Source organism: Canis lupus, chromosome 1, assembly GCF_003254725.2.
Source record: "Canis lupus dingo isolate Sandy chromosome 1, ASM325472v2, whole genome shotgun sequence".
In the NCBI taxonomy this organism is placed as follows: Eukaryota; Metazoa; Chordata; class Mammalia; order Carnivora; family Canidae; genus Canis; species Canis lupus.
The window spans coordinates 44968011-44985696 of record NC_064243.1 but is presented as its reverse complement, the minus strand read 5'-3'; the positions used below and the strand labels follow the sequence as shown (position 1 = coordinate 44985696).

General features: G+C 46.7%; 1 protein-coding gene across 11 annotated transcripts in view; it reads right to left on the bottom strand.

Moving 5' to 3' along the window:
- TIAM2 (TIAM Rac1 associated GEF 2) overlaps window positions 1-17686 on the bottom strand; it is a 130707-nt gene that overhangs the window by 6148 nt on the left and 106873 nt on the right. For 10 of the 11 annotated variants that reach the window (XM_049113827.1, XM_025422592.3, XM_025422593.3 and 7 more), the window contains 6 exons: window positions 9274-9453; window positions 6688-6756; window positions 6012-6137; window positions 5053-5161; window positions 2124-2303; window positions 376-494 (listed from right to left, as the gene is read on the bottom strand). In XM_049113827.1, coding sequence (XP_048969784.1) covers window positions 376-494; window positions 2124-2303; window positions 5053-5161; window positions 6012-6137; window positions 6688-6756; window positions 9274-9453 — 783 coding nt within the window. Of the gene's footprint in view, window positions 1-375; window positions 495-2123; window positions 2304-5052; window positions 5162-6011; window positions 6138-6687; window positions 6757-9273; window positions 9454-12530; window positions 12554-17686 lie in introns of those variants that run through there. The other variant, XM_035710633.2, reaches the window with a different exon arrangement.

Below are 17686 nucleotides of genomic sequence, written 5' to 3'. Positions count from 1 at the left end.
CACCCACATCCTGTATTCATTCTCCCTCTGCAGCTTTTGCGCTCCATCTGCGTGCCTGCCCCGGGGGTGAGTCTTGCCTCATAGCCCATGGAAAAGGAGGTGGAGACAGGAATATAAGCTTGGAGATATTTCTTGTTGTCCTTTGTACAATGTGAAGATGACATAGGGTTACATTCCTACAACAGTGTAATGAATTTTATATAACATTTATACTTAAATGGTGTGGTTTATTGCAAGCATTAAGATTTAAAAAAAAAAAAAAAAAGGCATATTATCCTCTAGAAGAGCCAGAACACGGCAGCCTAGTCTGGAGGTCACCTATAGATCCAGTGAGCAAATGCAGTAAGCCTCTCAGAATCTAGAAGTTCTGCTGACCTCCTTCTCTGTTCCACTTTGCTCTGCCACTAGCTGGTCAAACACAGTCCCATAATCCTCGTAGATCTTCTGCATCTCATTGATGTGGCTCGCTACTTTTTCCATTGCCTTTAGTGCTTCTGAAAAATATGAAATTATTTTATAAATTTTGTTTAAGTCCTACCAACAGCAGTAATGAAGCAGCTCAGGATTCAAGACCAGTTCTTACTAACAGAAGCACCATACTCCGCTGCAGCCCAGCAGCCTAGTGTACTCCAGTCATTATGATGAAGAACAGCAGAATGATCTCCCACCTCCAGTTCTCTTTTAAATGAGGCAAAACAGAGGTAAAAAGTATCACTTATAATAACAGCTAACGCTGATCAAGCACCTTCTATTCGGCAGATTCTATGGCAGGTGGTTTATGTTCGTCATTTCATCCCCACAGTAACTCAATGACTGTAGGAACTGTAATCAATCCCATTTCGCAGATGAGGAAACTGAGATGCAGAAGGGTTAGGTATTTTGCCAGACATCTGAAGAGAGAAATAAGTGGAGCCAAGACTGACTGGCCAGTGGGATACCTACCCTTAAATTCTGCCTCTCTTCTGGGCCAGCTGTGAACTACAACACTTTGTTAGCAAGAACTTACCAATATCTCTGTAAATGCCCCAAATGACCAGAGCAACTGTTTGCATTTATACATGGTGCTTATTTATAATTTTCTACTTGGGTGTGCTAGAGACAAATGATTTTGGCAAAGTCAAAAAGCAAAATTTCAGGTTACCTATAAATTTAGTATTTTTCGTATTTCGTCCTCTTGATTCAGTATTTTAGTTCAGTTTGGAGGGAAGTTTGGAAGGCAGTTCTTGACCCACTTAAACATCATCTTAATGAAAAAGGACATTTTCACACATTGTTTGAATATTAATCATAATTTGTAGCATTTATTTGTAGAATTTAAATTCCATGTTAAAAAATTGTTACTTATTATGAAAGTATGCTTGTCATAGAAAAAGGAGCCAGTTTGACATCCTTTTCACTGTTGGTTATTTAGTAATACTAATACTTATTAATAAATTTGTTACTCTACCCAGGTATTTTATTACAGGTAATAATTACCAGACCACCTAGTTTTCACATGTAGAAGACAAATCACTATATCTCTCTCATGCAAACACAACAGCTCTTTAAAGGATACTCTACTTACTATCAAATTGAGGATCTTTGTGTATTTGATAAATTGTATCTTAGGCCAGTAATTTCTGAGGTTACAGCATCGGCTGTAAAGCATAACCTGTTACTAGGAGTTGGGTTGTGGAGCTGGGCTCTGCTCTGAAATCCCCACAAGGTGGAGCCTCACCCAATGGATTTGATCAGCAGCACTGGGCAGCAGGCAACACAAAAACTCACAAGGTGGTAGGGAAAGAGGCCCCATGTCAGTTCTGGCAGGACAGTTCTGCTAACCGAGACCCAAAGTAATGGATTTCAAATCACTGAGCTCAAATACGTACTTTGAAAAATGAAAATGGAACCATCCCTCCAGAGGGGTGGCTTGGAGCTACTCCAAAGACAAAATTTTGCCAAAGAACTCTGCCCACCTAAAGTGATGGCCGTAGAGCTATTTTCACAGAGTAAAATCATATCTAAGCTTAATAATCACAGTACTGAGGAACATCTGAGAATGTGAAAGGAGGAAGGGGCTCTAGAGAAGAAGGGTCCCGTAGACTTGGCGGCTGTCACATTCAGTCTGCAGAAAGTTTTCTTACCTGTCAGGTGATAGTGCTCCTCACTCTCGTGGTCCGTCAGCGACACGAGCTCCTTGAGCAGCAGAGGGTACTTGAGCACTCTCTGAACTGGCTTGATGAGGTAGGACTCCAGTGTGGAGGAATGCTGCTTGGTAGGATTCCGGGCATCCAGAAAAGCCTTGAAGGCTTTATCAGTTTTAGCTACAAGCAGGTGGATAAAAGACCCTTAGAAGAGCACAGCAGGATGAATTAAACCCTACTTCATTTAGTTTTTAATGGAGTCATAGATCATCCACTTCTGCAGTGTTGCTAATGCCTGTTCTTTATAAAAACCCAAATACTTAAGTGGGTCAAGCACCCAGCTGTCAACATGGATTCAGCATCACAGCCTGTGGCAAATCCCATGAAAAAAAGGAGCTTACTACGCTGTCTACACAGTATAGTCTGTACACTAAAGAGGAACACCAAGTTGAAATGTAGAAATGTCTGACTTTAAAGGCAGATTCACATGCAAACCCATGAGACATTGTTAGAGGCACCTAAAAAGTGAGCTTCAGCCAATTTAGAAAGCCACAGAAGAGTATTATCCAGACCCTACACCTACCCTTCAAAACAATCATATAGCAAAATAAACTAGTATTTTTTCCCTACTGTCCTCCCACAGATTAATTTATTCTATACGCTTAGGGACTTATTTCCTTTTAAAATAAATTGATAAGCACTCTAGCCTTCACCTCCATGGCTCTGAGCCATCTAGTGCCACCAGATGTGACCTTCAGACCTCTACGGGCAGGGAAATCTACCTGTGTCCAGTGTCTGACATTATGAAGGAGGCACACAGGAACCCAACCCCTTCTAGTTTTGAGAGTGCTATTGGGGGTACCAGTTGCTGCTTTGGATTCCACTTGCTGACAATGGTTGACCAGCCATTTGTAATTCAGCCAATTTGAATGAAATTACACCCCTATTTGGGGTTTTGTCACAAAGGCAAAAATCTACAATTTCTAGGAGATGCAGTACCATTTTGAATGTGACCACCAGACAAAGTGGATGGTGAGATGATCCTTCAGAACTGAGTTCAGAACTGAGCAAAGGATTGATAGGCTTTAATTTTATGGCATATTGTCAGTAAGAAGGTGTTCCTGGAAGGAAATGCCGATGGAGTCAGATCTCTTTTTAAGTAAGTAGAGGAGATGGATTTTGGCTGGCATTTGTTCACTTAAAGCACTTTAAGACTCCATTCTTAACTTTGAGCCTGCTCTTCTACAATACTGTAAAGATCCAGATTTCAACCAAATGGCAGAGATGCATCAGTGGAACTGGCTAAATGCTCTGAGTGTTGGGATAAACTTTACATGCCTTCCATGGTACCGCAGAGAGACTGTTCCCTGATTTTGAGAAAGAAACACTGAAGGGCAACCTTCAGACCCTATTGGACGATGCCACTTAGAAGTGTATAATGACAGCAGGGGAAGGGGCTTGGAATTTACCTTGGCTGCTACCGCCCTGTTGATGTAATTTAAAAAGTTCAAATACAGACGTCTCCCTAAACATTTGCCACTGTCACAGAAGAGAGCCCTGGTTCCCTGGCTTCGAGAGAGCTGGCAAATCATAATGGGAGTGAACTGCATGAGGCCATCTGTAGTTCTAAAGAAGGCATCCAAGCCCTGGGGGAAGTCATCTTTATCCAAGAAATGTATGACATTGTAATAGTTCAGGCTTCAGGAGGTTCCTGTCTTGTTCCCTGGTTCCCATAAGGGAACGCAGGGGACCTGGTAACCTTTTCTGGAGACAGTTCAGATGAACGTCAACAGGAGTACATGTATTTCCCTAAGACACCTTCCAATGTCAAGCCTCCCTGAAACTCTGAGGACCTGCACTTGTGTGTCTGCTCTCTGTGCACACCGCATCACCGCTGCTCCCAACCTTCAGTCCTGTGCCTACATCGCTGATTCTCCCTCTTACCTCTGCCACCACAGGTGAGAATTACAATGGATAGAAAAACTTCCGAGACACACAAATTTGAGAATTTGAATCTCAGAGGTGTGGGCAACAGAAAGAAGTCTCCAGTAACAGAATGGCATCAGGTGAACCAACATTCCTGGTGTGGGCATTACAGGAATAGACTGAACCACCACAGTGAGGGTGATGGTGGCCCCAAACTCCCTACAGTATGCGTGGACCTGAACAAGGTCATGGCTGCCATCACATCTTCAAATGCACTTCCCCAGCTGGGCCAACTGACCAGCCCATTCCTGAAAGCTCAGGCGGCATGATGCACTGGCCCTGTGCCTGAACCAACCCACGGCACAGGGCCTCCGGCACCCAGGCACCTCTCTCAGCCCCACAGAGTAACGTCTGGCATTGGCACTAAAGGGGAGAGTAACGAGGTCAACCACATAGGACTGCCTGGGCTTCAAAAAAATAAAGGCTTCTGTTAAAAAGCCAATAAAATAAACGATAAAAATGTAGAGAGATGAAAAGTACTTCGGGGACAGGATGTGGGCTGCTGAGTGTTTTCCTGGCTTCCTCAAAAAGACCTTAACTTTAGTTAATACACTGCTTCAGTTCACAGTGGCTCCCCAAGCCTACGAAGGTTAACGAGAAAGGAAGAAAACGGCATACATTCTTTCCTGTCCTCTTCCAGTGGTTGGTGGTTCCCAGTGTTTAGATCAAGGAATATGGGAGAAAAAAAAAAAAAAAAAAAGAATCCAGAGGTAATTTAACAGCAAAGTGACACATGGCAGAGAAACATCTCTGCTCTTAGGACACATGTTCACTGTTACCAATAAACTGAAATAAACTGAGAATTTGCCCTTTTAATGTCTGTTAATTTAAAGGTAAAGAATGGAACATGATCCATTAAACTGCACTTATCTCTATCTATTAAATGCAAATTCACGGTTAATAGTTTTTAAAAAAGCATAGCTAAAAGGTATGAACAACTTACCTCGCTCTAGAACCTTCTGTACTTTAATATGATTAGCACAGAATCCGCTGTACAGTTTAAAATGGTCCGCGTAATAAAGGAAAGAGCCTCCAAGGGAAAACAGTAATTTCTAGAAGGGGAGGGAAAAGTCACATTGGAGATGGTTTAATCAATGTCTGCTGGCTCCGGCATGGCATCTGACTGCTTTGGTGCATCCATGGCATCTGTCTTTCAGATACCAGAGCACTAATGCCTCAGAGAAATCACCAAATGAAATAAACCCAGGACTGCCCCATTTTCACAGCAGACGGAGAACAGCCTGGCATTCCCTGAGCAGATCTTTAGTTTGATTGAAAGCTTTCTGGCAGCAGAGCCTACTGACACCACGGGCAATCAAAGGACAAGAACGAAAGTTCTACAAAAATACATCTGACAAAGTGGGATATGGATGATGTGAGAGGATAATTAATCAAGCCAACTCTGCGTTACTCGGGACAAATGCTTCTGTCTGCACACTGCCCTGTCCTCTTTCTTCTGTCTTGCATCTGATTCCCTGAAGGGGCTCCTCACCAGTCACTGGTGCTCACACTGGAGACTGGGCTCCGTAGAAGAACCACTGACCTAGGTTTTGCATCCCAGCCTTATGTGACCATGAAGGTGAAAGATTAGATGCAGGGGTAGGTGCTCCTGCTTCGGAAGCAAACTCCCTACACACCCTTCAGTAGATCTGAGCAAAGTGTGGTGGACATGGTCAACCACCAAGCAGACTCTACGTAAGTTGTGCCACCCAGACATCTGATTACCAGAACCACTCAAGATAAAAATGCAGCCTTCTTTTACCGCCTGGCAGAGGAAAACTGTGCAATGAAAGCACTGAATTTACCTTGTTAATAGGCAAGGGACAGCAATTTCTCTTTCAAGGGAAAGTTCTGTACTCTATCCACCTCTTTTTGCTTTAAACTCAAGTCCAAAATACTTACTCTGAACTGTGAAGGAGTCTCGAGGATATTAAAGTCAGATGATGCTGAAAGCCCATCCTCCAGAGTCTCTAGAAACACCTTTTGAAATTCAAGCATCTCTGGCAAACTTCCAAAAAGTGACTCCATCTATATGAAGGCCAGGATTGAAAAGAGGACATCAGCAATGAAGACCCAGAGAACACTTTAATCCCAGAGGCACAGACTAATCCCAAATTGTTTACCAAGAAGCAGACAGAACTAAATCCTTGAAAGAAGGCAGCATGTTCACTCCGAGACATAGTTTATACACAGAGTTTTTATAGCTCTGGTTCTGGGAATTCTAAAATAACTTTATAAATGGGTCGTTTTTTGGGATTCAAATTGTTGAAAAATGGAAGTCAGCAGAAAAGATCTAATTCCTGATATTTAACATTGTCAAGTCATGAATTAAAGAATAACTTTTGACCACACCTTCCTCTTAAAAAAGGACATCGAGTATCTTGCATGGGTAAACTCTTGCTGCTGCAGAGGCCACATTAAAAAGGGTTTGAAGGAGGCCATGCCTGAGTCCCTCTGATGATCCAGAAGTCCTGGATGTTTTTTGGGGATCAGCAGATAAAACCTCTGGGGAGACCCACTAAAGGACAAACAGAGACTAACGTGTGTGTTAGCAGATAGGGGGAAGGGGACCGATTACCTCATCTTGGGTGAGAAAGGTCTCATTTTGAAGTGGCTCCAGGTATAATTCAAAGAGGCAGCTCAGATCCTGAAAGATGGAAGAAAAGATTCTTCATCGTGCGTGTCTCCAAAATATCCAAGAATTTCCAGCAACCCTGACCACAGCTCCAGACTCCCACTGGGAACGATGGATTTCAAGTCTTGTTAAAATTCATGACCCTAAAAGTGGTTGCTATTATTTCTGATGGAATTCACAGAGGCTAATACCACAGTGCACTCAGCAGCTGGACCACCGATTCTGCTTAGACAGCCTGGTGGCAGAGCCTGCCTCTTTCTGTGGACAAGTGCAGCGGGAACATCCACCTGCCTGCGGAGAAGGGGAGTTCTGGCGAGGCACCCCTGTCGGGCGTGACCAGCTCACCTCGCCGCCTCCTGTGCATCAGGGAGCATGGTGACAGCCCCACCGTGGAGCTGAGAGGGACAGGACAAGATCTGGGAAGCTCTTCAACTTTGGGGTTGGCACGTTAGCAGAATTTCAAACTCCCATATTTGAATACAAGGAAAAATTTTCAAAGATTAAATGCAGTCATAATTTATAATCTAGGCCATATTTGAGTCTCCAGTAAACTGGGCTCCAACAGTATAAAATAGTGGGAGTAGACTGCGTTTATAAAACTCTTTAGATAATGGGTTTATGTAATAATTTGAAGCTAAGACCAGTATATAATTTTGTAATAGGAAAGATTTTTTGTTTCATTTATTCTGAAGAATTTTAAGTATGAAAACGCTGTAATTGATTACAAAGTCCACTACTTTGCTCCCTCATTTACAGTGGAGACCTGAAGAGCTCTGTGAGAGCCCGAAGCCTCCAGAACCTTATGGCATAGGTCCTGGGAGCCAGTGGACAGGCCTGTGATGCCTTTTACTGTGTCACAGTGAACAGCTCCCTGGCCTTCCCTCCCTCACCATCTTCCACAGCAACCGCCTCAGAGCAGGGAGATGTGAGAAGTTACTGAACTGTATTTCAGGGAACACACCAATGCTGAAAATTCCAAGTTGCATGCAGGGATCAAGGTTAGATGAACAAGAAGTAAAAATCCCGTGTTAAACGTCAGCCACAAAAAGAAATTACAAAATAAAAATGGTGTGTGTGTGTGAATCACAATAGGCACCCGGTGCTGGTTATTTGGTCAGACAGTGACGGGCTGCCCTCATTCCTCGTGCCGGCTGGTGCTGCTCAGGAGGACTTACACCAAGAGCAGGGGGGCTCTGAGCCGCGGCGCCAGACAGCTGCAGCCCTAAGAAAACAAATGCAGGTTTCTTGCAGAGAGAAGGGTCCTCTTTGTGTAGCTCACCCAGAACATCCACCTTGACACTCCACCAGCATCTCAGTGCGACAACCCTCCCGGTGCACTGGGGCCCAACAGTAAAACAGAGCATTGACAGCAGCAACAGAAACTGCACTCCGCCCTCGACTCAGTGGGTGAAAGCTCATGAACACCCTCCCTCAAAAGGTCAGAGGGTCTCCAAAGCCTCAAACCGCACGACACACAAAGGGGCTTCGGGAAAGCCATCGTGATCACAGGGTGATCCAGAAATCTAGTCTGCACTCCCTGATGTTCATGTCATCTCCCCACATTAGATACGGGACGAGACATAATGGGATTTGAAATTCAGCAGTCCACTCTATAGCTTTTCCTTCTCCCCTATGGGATCAAAAGGAGGAGCTCTGCGGAGTTCTCCTGGGCTACCTGTGAACAGGCCTTTGGCCGAGTCCGGATAAAACGGCAGTAACGTTAATGAAAGGGGAAGCTCAGATCTGCCCTGTGGAGAAAGCTGATAGCTGTGCATGCATGTGTGTGTGTGCACGCGCAGGCATGCTGGAACAAGGGCACACCGGTGAGAGGGAGTTGGAGGGCACCGCCCAAGGCCGCAGCACCCCACTGAGGCGGAGCACGGGGGATTCTCAGCCCACCGCCTGTGCCATGCTCCCAGCGACTGGCCAGCCAGGGGCTACGGTAGCGCCAGGCTCCAGCAGACACTTACACAGAACAACTCTCCTCCTTCCCAGGTGCCAGTGTTTGCCACAGAATGTCTCTCCAACTACTCACTGGGGGCCTCAGAGAAAAGTAAGTGAATTCTCCGGGTACCGAAGATTCTTGGCACCTACCGCTCCGTGCCGGGGTGGGAGCGGCCCTGTGTGGGACCTGTCCTACGTGGCGACCTCCACGAGGCAGGTCTGGGGGCCACACCGATGGCTGCTTGTGAGCAAGCTGCTCCCCGGGGCCTCATCCCCTAAAGTTACCCCCAGCCCTCTCTTCCCACAGCACAGACTCCCTTCCCACGGACTGCAGATGACAAACCAGAACATCTGTTTCCATAGCGAAAGCTGCCTTGGTAACAACATGAGCGGAGAATCGAATTCTTCCCCAAGTCCTCTCAGCTCGTCCGCCCTGTCACCCTCTTGGGCAGCAATCCACACTTCAAGGGCAGCTCCACCATGAGCTGGTGTTCTGGGCAGATGTGGCCTGGGGACCCCTGCCGACACACAGCTGGCCACCACAGGGAGACCGAGCAGGCAAGAACGCGCGCCGTCTCCCGTTACCTTCACGTAGGACTTCTCCGTGTCCATCAGCTCCTGGATGACTTTCCGGAGGCGATCTGCATCAGAGAGGTGGCGAGCCAGTGGCCTCGGAGGTGGGTCCCGAGTCCCCCTAGGCCCTTCCATGCCGTTACTCTGCGTGTCGTTGAAACTCCTACACAGCACGGTGATCTGCTCTGCACTCTGAGAGACGGCGAGACGGGGAAAATAACGTACAGGACGTGCTCCATTATTATCAGCCAGCCAGTGTTTAATTTACCCTTGCCCAGCACCCTCTCAGCAGCCTCACAGGGGCAAAAATCAAGGGCAAGTGGTCTCAGTCGTGTCAGAAGAGTCTGGCTGTCATTTAAGATAACCGTAGTAAAGATATGAGCTCAGTGCGGACACATAATGCTTTGTCTTTTGTTGTCCTAAGAGCTGAGAGATGGTTCTTACGTACTGAAACTAAAAAACAACGTATGGGACTAGCCATCGGTTTGAGGGTGCTCTGAAACCAAGCTTGAGGCTTCCTAAGAGCACACTGAGGAGCCTCCCGTACAGAACAGCCCTGGGAGCCTCCAGAGTGGCGTGGCACCCCAAGGATTTTCGGATGGCGAGGCCACCAGGGGCTTGCAGTTCTGCAGTCTCGCGCCAGGCAGCAGAATGGCAGTGGAAAGGTTAGAGCTGCTGTGCGTCCCAGGGATGGGGGTGAAGGTAGGGTCATACCCCCTATCTTGTGGGGTGCAGGGCCCCTGGGGAGGGCCCACAGGGCAGCAGGTGACACAGCAAAGGCAGTGACTACCAGAGAGGAGGGATAAATGGGCTTCGTGGGAACTTCACCATGACAGTGGGAATGAAATCACACAGACTGAGGGACAAGAAGAGTGGCTGTCACCCCGCCTACTGGCGGCCCCCGGGACTGACGGCCTTCAGAGTAAGTTCCTATGTGGATTGAAACAGTCTTCTCAAGGGGAGCCCGTCTGTACGGTCCTGCCTGAGGCCGGTGGTTGCAAGTCTCAGGTGTGTCTCCTCCTGTAGGTTTCCCAAGTGCCTGGTGCGTCATCAGATTATGCTCAGTGTCTTTTTACTTAACCTTTCTCCTTCCGTCCCACGCCCAAACAAGCTCCAGCCCTTCCGACCACCCACCAGTGTGTAAGCCTGCCATGGGCAGGGGCCGTGCCTTTCCCTGTCACTGCCTTCGGGCCTGATCTCTACACTCTGGCTGCAGTAAAAAGCTGAACACACCACAACCATCTCTTAACGCTCCATCCAGCTTCTTGGGAATGCTTCATAGCGTGAACAACTCACATGAGCATGCTGGTCGACCACAGTGGTCTGATGCACCCTTATTATGAAAGCAGACACCTGACAAATTAGAAGCCTCGAAGCAAAAACAGGACGCTGCTGCCCTCCCTTCTTGTCTTCCTCTCTGTTCCACCCTCAACACTGATCTTCTGGCTAACCTTTTAGTTCAGTGGTCTCAAGTGGGGGCCTCTTCTAGCTCCAAAAAAGAAGAGATAATAGTTCCTGTGTGAGGAGATAATATACTTGCCAAGGTAAGAGATACTGGAGCACCACCATAGGCACTCTGGAAACCAACCCAAGCTCATGTGGAACAGATCCAAAAGAGGTAAGACGCAGTAAACCAACAGCAGCCACTTCATTGTGTTGGGAGGCTTCGGGAAGGAGTCATATCATGGTCCTGGAAAGGACATGTGTTCCCAGGGAGAGCCACAGAATGAGCCAGAAGTACAGTGGGGAAAGAGCATCGTAATATAAAGAACCCAACTCAGGGGAGTGAAAGCGAGCCTCCTCCCCCAGCCAGATGTCTGTGATGAGAACTTCCAGATCTTGGGGCTCTTTAAATATCCCTGTTTCTCTTTTGTTTTCACATAAATCTTGGTGCAAAAGTTCAATCAGTCATATACTACATACTAAGCTTTCAGCTAGATGAACAGACACAGATAATAAAAAATAATTTACTTCCAAAACAGTTCAAAGGATGAGAAAGTACTAATGATTCTCCTCTAATATATGCATTATCCACATTTTTATTCATTAACTGTGAACACAAGCATATTTCTGGTAACGCCTGTCAGAAGACATTCATTCTGGGTAAACTTTCAAAAATAAGAAAACAGATGTGGATCTTAAGGCTCAATCGAAATGCATCTTGATTTATCAAAAATGTCTCATTCCATGTTTAAAACATCCAAATCTTATGATTCATTACTGAAGAAATCCCAACACTGTTCAGCCATGCCCTCAAAGCCTAATGACATATAATAAAAGCCAAACAGAACAGTGCAGGCAAAAGGCAGCTTTCCTCTCTTCCAGGATGGGAGCATCCTAAAGCAGCATTAAGGAATACAACCAAACCACTCCAAATTCTGTGCTCCTCCTTTCCACTGGATCTCAACCCTGGCTACACGTTAAGCTGTTTCAGGAGCTTTAAAAAATACCCATGGCTTGACCCACTCAATCAGGATCTATAGGGCCCAAGCAATGATTACTTTTTAAAAGCTTCCCAAGTGAGGCTAATGTGTGACCCATGTGAGAACTGCTGTTCTACCCATCAGTACAGTGAGCGATCTCCACCTTCCCAGAGGCAGGGCTGCCTTCAGCCCGACCACGCTGTCCCCAGGGTCTGCAGTGAAGGACGGCCGCGTAAAAGGTATGCGGTCTGAGCCCAGGAAACAGAGGAAGTAGTAGATAGAATCATACCCACAGTGGCCCTCGTAGTCCGGGTCCAGCGCTCTACGAACTGAGCTAAACAACCCCAGATAATAATACTGAGACTCCACACTCACTTATTTGAAATCTCTATCCTGGTATTTGCACCACAAGCTCAGACAATATAATTTTGCAATTCTGAAAAATAACAGCCTCCAGGGCTATAGAATCTATATTAAGCTCACATATACTGCACAAAATAAGATCTGACAAAATGTACCATAAGTTAATGGCAGCTGGTGAGCTTACAGCTTTGCCTTGCTGGGATGTCAAAAATCACACCTAACAATGCAGTGTTAAAATAACGAGATTTTTAAAAATAAAGTATCTTGCCATTTTAGAAAACCAGAATTCATTTTAAGAACACTTTTGGTAAGATTAACTGGGAAAAGTGAACATTAGTGGAGATTTTGGTAGCAAATGTACTTTTTAAGATACCAAAATGAAGTGCTCAAGTGCGACAAAGTCACCTTTCTCAGGCAGAGCAGCTTAGCTACTATCTGAGGGAGGTGGTGAGCAGGAGGCAGGCACTCTAAAAGGAGACTAACCTAAAGGTGTTTCCACCTTGTATCTGCAAGAGTTGCTTAGGTGGTTACGTTGCAGTTTCTCCATTCTTAGCAACAGTCCTCAACGCTGAACTGTTAAAGGTAGAATTCTGGGTGTGTCTGAGAAGCAACTTCTAGGAACAGTGACTGGTTGGGCTGTTTTCACACCCAAAACAGCGATGGGGTGAGAAGCACAGGCAAGATGCAGAGGACCAGAGTTCTATCCCAGCTCTCCCCGCAGTCGTCCGCATGATCCTGGCTCATTTCTCAGTCGACTTCCTTATTGATGGAAGAGAAGCATCAAATAACCCCTCAAATTACCAACTGGGTCAAGAATAAAAGGGAAGGTACTCGCATTTGCTGAGTACCTGCTGTATGCCAGATGGACACAGCAAGTGTTCTCCAAAATCTGCTGGCATGTAATCCTTATTATAACCGAGACTAACAGATGAGGGGTCAAGAAATGTGGCAGGGGGATGGGGGGCTGTGATGGCACAGGACCATCTCCTGTCTAGCTCTGTGGGGCACCCGCCCCTCCCGGGGAATCTGGTAGAGCACGAGGCAAAGCAGATGTGCTCCCCTGCCTCTGCCCTTGTGGTCAGGACATAACAGAATCCAAACACACTCCAGGTGCCCTAGGGATGCCGCCACCAGGCCCTGGAGGCCACCTCTGCTTGGAGAAGCATATGTAGCTCCCACACATCTGCAGACAACTGCACCTGGAATGTGTACCATCCCCCCAACCCCAACACAGAAATGCTGCTTTAAAAGCAATATAGATAGGTGGTTGCAAGTCAGGGCTGGGGATGCTTGTGGATTCTGTAGCTCAATAGTCTTTGCCTACATGGAGGAAAGAACACCCCAGCTTCAAATGCACACCTCAGATCAGTATTTTGCAGTTCGTAGGTTCAGTGCTAATAATCTTGGGTTCACTATGGGCATCATTTTTTATGGGAGAAAACAAAACAAATATTTTTTATGAATTCCTTTTAAAAATTAAATGAAAACAGTTTTCCCTAAAACTATGTTGTAAGGATACAGCAGTGATACTGAACAAAACAAAATTTTTCAGGTTTTTAAGCTTATACTAAGGCTGGCTAATCTCTGCTTCAAAATGATTTGATCTTATTTACAGATGAGGAACATCTCACTGAGTACCTGGGCATCAAAGCACTTAAGTGCTCTCACCACAAAAACAAAACAAACAAACAAAAAAACCCACAAACCTATGTGAGGTGATGGGTAAGTATGTTCATTAACTGACCGTGGTAACTATTTCACAATGTATTTGTATAACAAATCAACAAGTTGTACATTTTAAAGATACGGTTTTGTCAACCGTATCTGGATAAAGCCGGGGGAGAACAGATATCTGAAAGTTACTTTTGGTTTTGCAGTTTTAAATGTATGGCCAAGGAGACCTTTCTGCTTCCTTATACAAGAGCTGAAATGTGTCTTTCTTCCAGGAGCCCCATCTCTCAGGAGTGGCAACAAAACAACTCAGGATGGTCAAGCACCTTGCCCCAGAGTCTGTCTGGAGGAATGCGGGGGCAGAGCCTCCTCAAACAGGGTCTGAGATGCCCTGCTAACCCTGGTTCAGTGCAATACTCTCATCAGAAAGGTGTCATGCCACCTTCTTCCTAGCTTGAATTAATAAAATTCGATGCCCTGACTGTGACAACTTTGATGTTTACTGTGCTCTTATTTAGAGTTACGGCTACCCGAGGCTTTTCAATTTTGCCCTAGGATTTGGATCTTAAGAGAAAAAAAAATCACACTGAGATAAATATATCACATTATCTAGCACTATTCAGGAATGATGACTGAGATCTTGCTACTCCATGGATCATCGCGGCCACTGGCAGCCCTGCACCTGTCATCAGCCCAGTCTGGCCCCAGCTTTCCTGGCTCCACCTACAGCCCAGAGTCCTCGTGTAGGGACACCAGGTACTATAGACTTCTCTGTTTGTACTGCTTGGGCCCCAAATACTTGCAGGCTAAGAAAAAAAAAGCTGAAAAGCTCTGCATAATTTGGAGTTCTATTTCACAGGGAGATACTTAAAGGTAAATGACAGCATTTGCAGCGTGTGCTCCTTTCACTCCCTGGTTGAGAGGAAACAGATGTTAACTTAGGGGAAACTGATGTTAACTTCGGGGGAAGATCTTTAATGGTCTTGGCCAACAGCAGAGCTAGCAGGAAAGATACCCTCATACTGCTTGGGTAACTGGTCCTCTGACAACATGTAGTCAGTCTGGCGGATCCCTAACTGCCACCACGTCCTCGTCTCCCTCCGTCACGCAGACCAGCTGAGACTGAGCCATCGCTGTGGATCGAGTGCTAGTCTGGTTCACGGTCACAGGGTTTCATTATACCAGCATGCAAAGCAGAAGAACTAGGTTTCTACTACTTCTATTATCCCTAAAAAGAATGTTGCGGGGGAAAAAGGAAAAAGCTTTAGACTCTGGGCAAATGGACACTTATCTTCAAGGACACTCTAGCCCTGAAAGGGTGCAGTTTCCATGGTGCGTGTTCTCACACTGTGCACTTAAAACCTCTGTGGCTCATCATCTGGAAGCTACGAGAAGCCTGTATGACTGACTAATCTGCATGCAACTATGGTGTCAGCTGTCACATCCTAGCAAATTAGTTGTCAGAAAATTCCTTAGTTTAAAAAAAAAAAAAACTATCTAAAAATTGTACAAAGGACTTCTCAATCTACTTTGCACTACATCAAAGTCACTGACTAACTTACAGAAAGATCTAATATTATCCCAAGTGGCCGCGGCAACAGGAATCCAGAAGGAGTGCACAGGGCTAGGTGACTTCCCCGGAAGGCTACTGAGCAGAGATGGGCTTCATCCATGGGCAGCAAGGGTGGACGGTGTCCTGCCCGGCCGGTGGCTAAACTCCATTCCAGGCTTGCAGCTGGCAGCACCACAGCCTGCCTGCCGCCCAGAGGTTCTTGGGACGCTAGGAGGGGGCAGTGCTCAGCACCCTGGCAGGGCTGGGTGGAAGTTAAAAAACATTCACGGTGATCAATGAAATTTATATCTGGGGGACCACTTGTCTTAGTGATACAATCCCTGGATGGAAAACTCTAGGGAAATAGGTTTTTACATTTATCAAAAGGGTACAAAAAGGACGAGACGACACTCATACTGTGTTTTCTAGACCAAAGAGTTCTATTTCCAAAAGCAGAAGGGGAACGGAAACCGTAAAAGTAAATGTGAGCTTATGACACAGGAGAGCCTTTATTTTACACTGAAACATAAAGATGAATGTAACAAGTCGGAGCACAGAAACGTTCTGAACACACACGACAGTTACCAGCGGCGGGACAGATGTGTGGCTGCCGACCAGAGAAGACCACAATTTACCAGGAAGGTGAGGAGGTGTGTGCTTTATGCATCTCCACCACATATGAACATACACGCACAGCTTTTCTAAAAATAGTATGATATATATCACAAATGCAGTGTTAACTGAGATATTTTTATCCTTTGGCTCATTTGAATTTCCTCTTTTTCCAGTGGCTTAATTTTTTAATATTTTTCATAAATGGACTCCTTTCCTGTCACTTAAAAAAAAAATAATTTGAGGTTGAAGAGGCTCAAAGTGTTCTGTTTCTATGGACACAGTGATGAACAGACTGACACAATTCCTCCGCTCACGGTGCCCCGAGTTTGGCTGGGAAGACAAGCTCTGAGCAAGTAATTCAAGATGATCGGCACCCGAAATGTGGGGTCCTGTGGACAGAACAGAGACCTACCCTGCTCTGAGCCGCTCACACTGACACCGGGCACTCGAGGATGAACGAGTTGTCTACACCAAGCGCAGTCTGGGGCTGGAGGGAGCACAGAGCGTGCCAGGACCTGGAGGCCAGTGCAGCCGTGGCCAGAGGGCCGGGCAGAGAAGCGAGGCGGGCGGGAGCCAAAGGCGGGGCCTGGCCCTCAGCGGAGAGCAGGGGTCGGCGGCGGCGCTGGGTGATCCTGACCGCACCATGGCAATCCCTGCCACCTGCTACGTACACGCCTGACAGAGGAGGACAAGCTGCGAGTCATGGTGGCATTAAAGACAGGGGAGCGTGTCCCCCAAGCGGGGCAGCCCATCACCCGAGCCCCTTTTCACTACCCAAGTGTACGTGCAAAGCTCACACCAAGGGTCTCAGGACACACGCTGGACCAAGATTCCTGAAACGGTTACTTTTTCCAAGACAGGAGACAAGCACACAGTCTTGGAGGTACAAGCCCAGCTGGCCGTGTTGGTTCCCAGCTGTGTGGCCTTGACCCCCACCCACCCCCGACTCAGTGGGCTCACCTGGAAAGCAGGGAGCATGTTTTATAGTGTCCTTACAAGTCAATGAAGTAAAATGTGCAAATACTATACTCACCACAGTACAAGGGATCAATGAAAGCTAACATTTATACAGGGAGTTCAGCTTGCCAAGTTTTAATTTTTTTTTTTTTTTTTAAAGTATAGAAGACTGAATGTCCTCTGAATTCCCTGAAGGACAGGCCAGGAAAATCACTTCACCTCTCTTAACGGAGCCTCTTCTCTGAGCCAGGCTCTGCTCCAGGTGCTGAGGATGGAGCACTGGCCCCCAAGACGGGAACTTTGACCGCCTGTGAGAGTGTAAGGAGGGGCTGGGGGAGGGCAGAAAAAGGGGTAAGACCAGGAGGAGGAAGGGGGAGCACAGGGCATCTAGGACAGAGGTGGAGGGGCACATGGAGGGCACGGCCCAGGGGCGCAGCTTCCCCAGCCGATGGGCAGAGAAGCCAGCGTGTGCAACTCTCGAGGGAGAGGGCCACAGCGCATGCGTGTGACACCTGTGCATTCCAGGAGTAAACACTCAGAGCTCGGGTGGCACCGCTGTGAGGACAGGCCCGAGCTGTGTGCCCAGAGGCGAGCGGCATCCCCTAGAGACGCTGGGGCTCCCAGGGCCAGAGTCAGCTCCTGGGGAGGGAGCAGCTGATCCAGAGCCCCTGTGAATAGGGCCTGCCGCCTGCCTTCTGCTCGGCTTCCTGATTTAACTAAAGTCGGGTCAGAACTCAGAAAGGAGTAAGACGCACTGTCTCTGCCAAGGATGTCTCAAGGGCTAGGGCAGCATTTCTACACCACTGGACACTTCCTTCGCAGAAAATCCTGGGTGTTTCAAGAT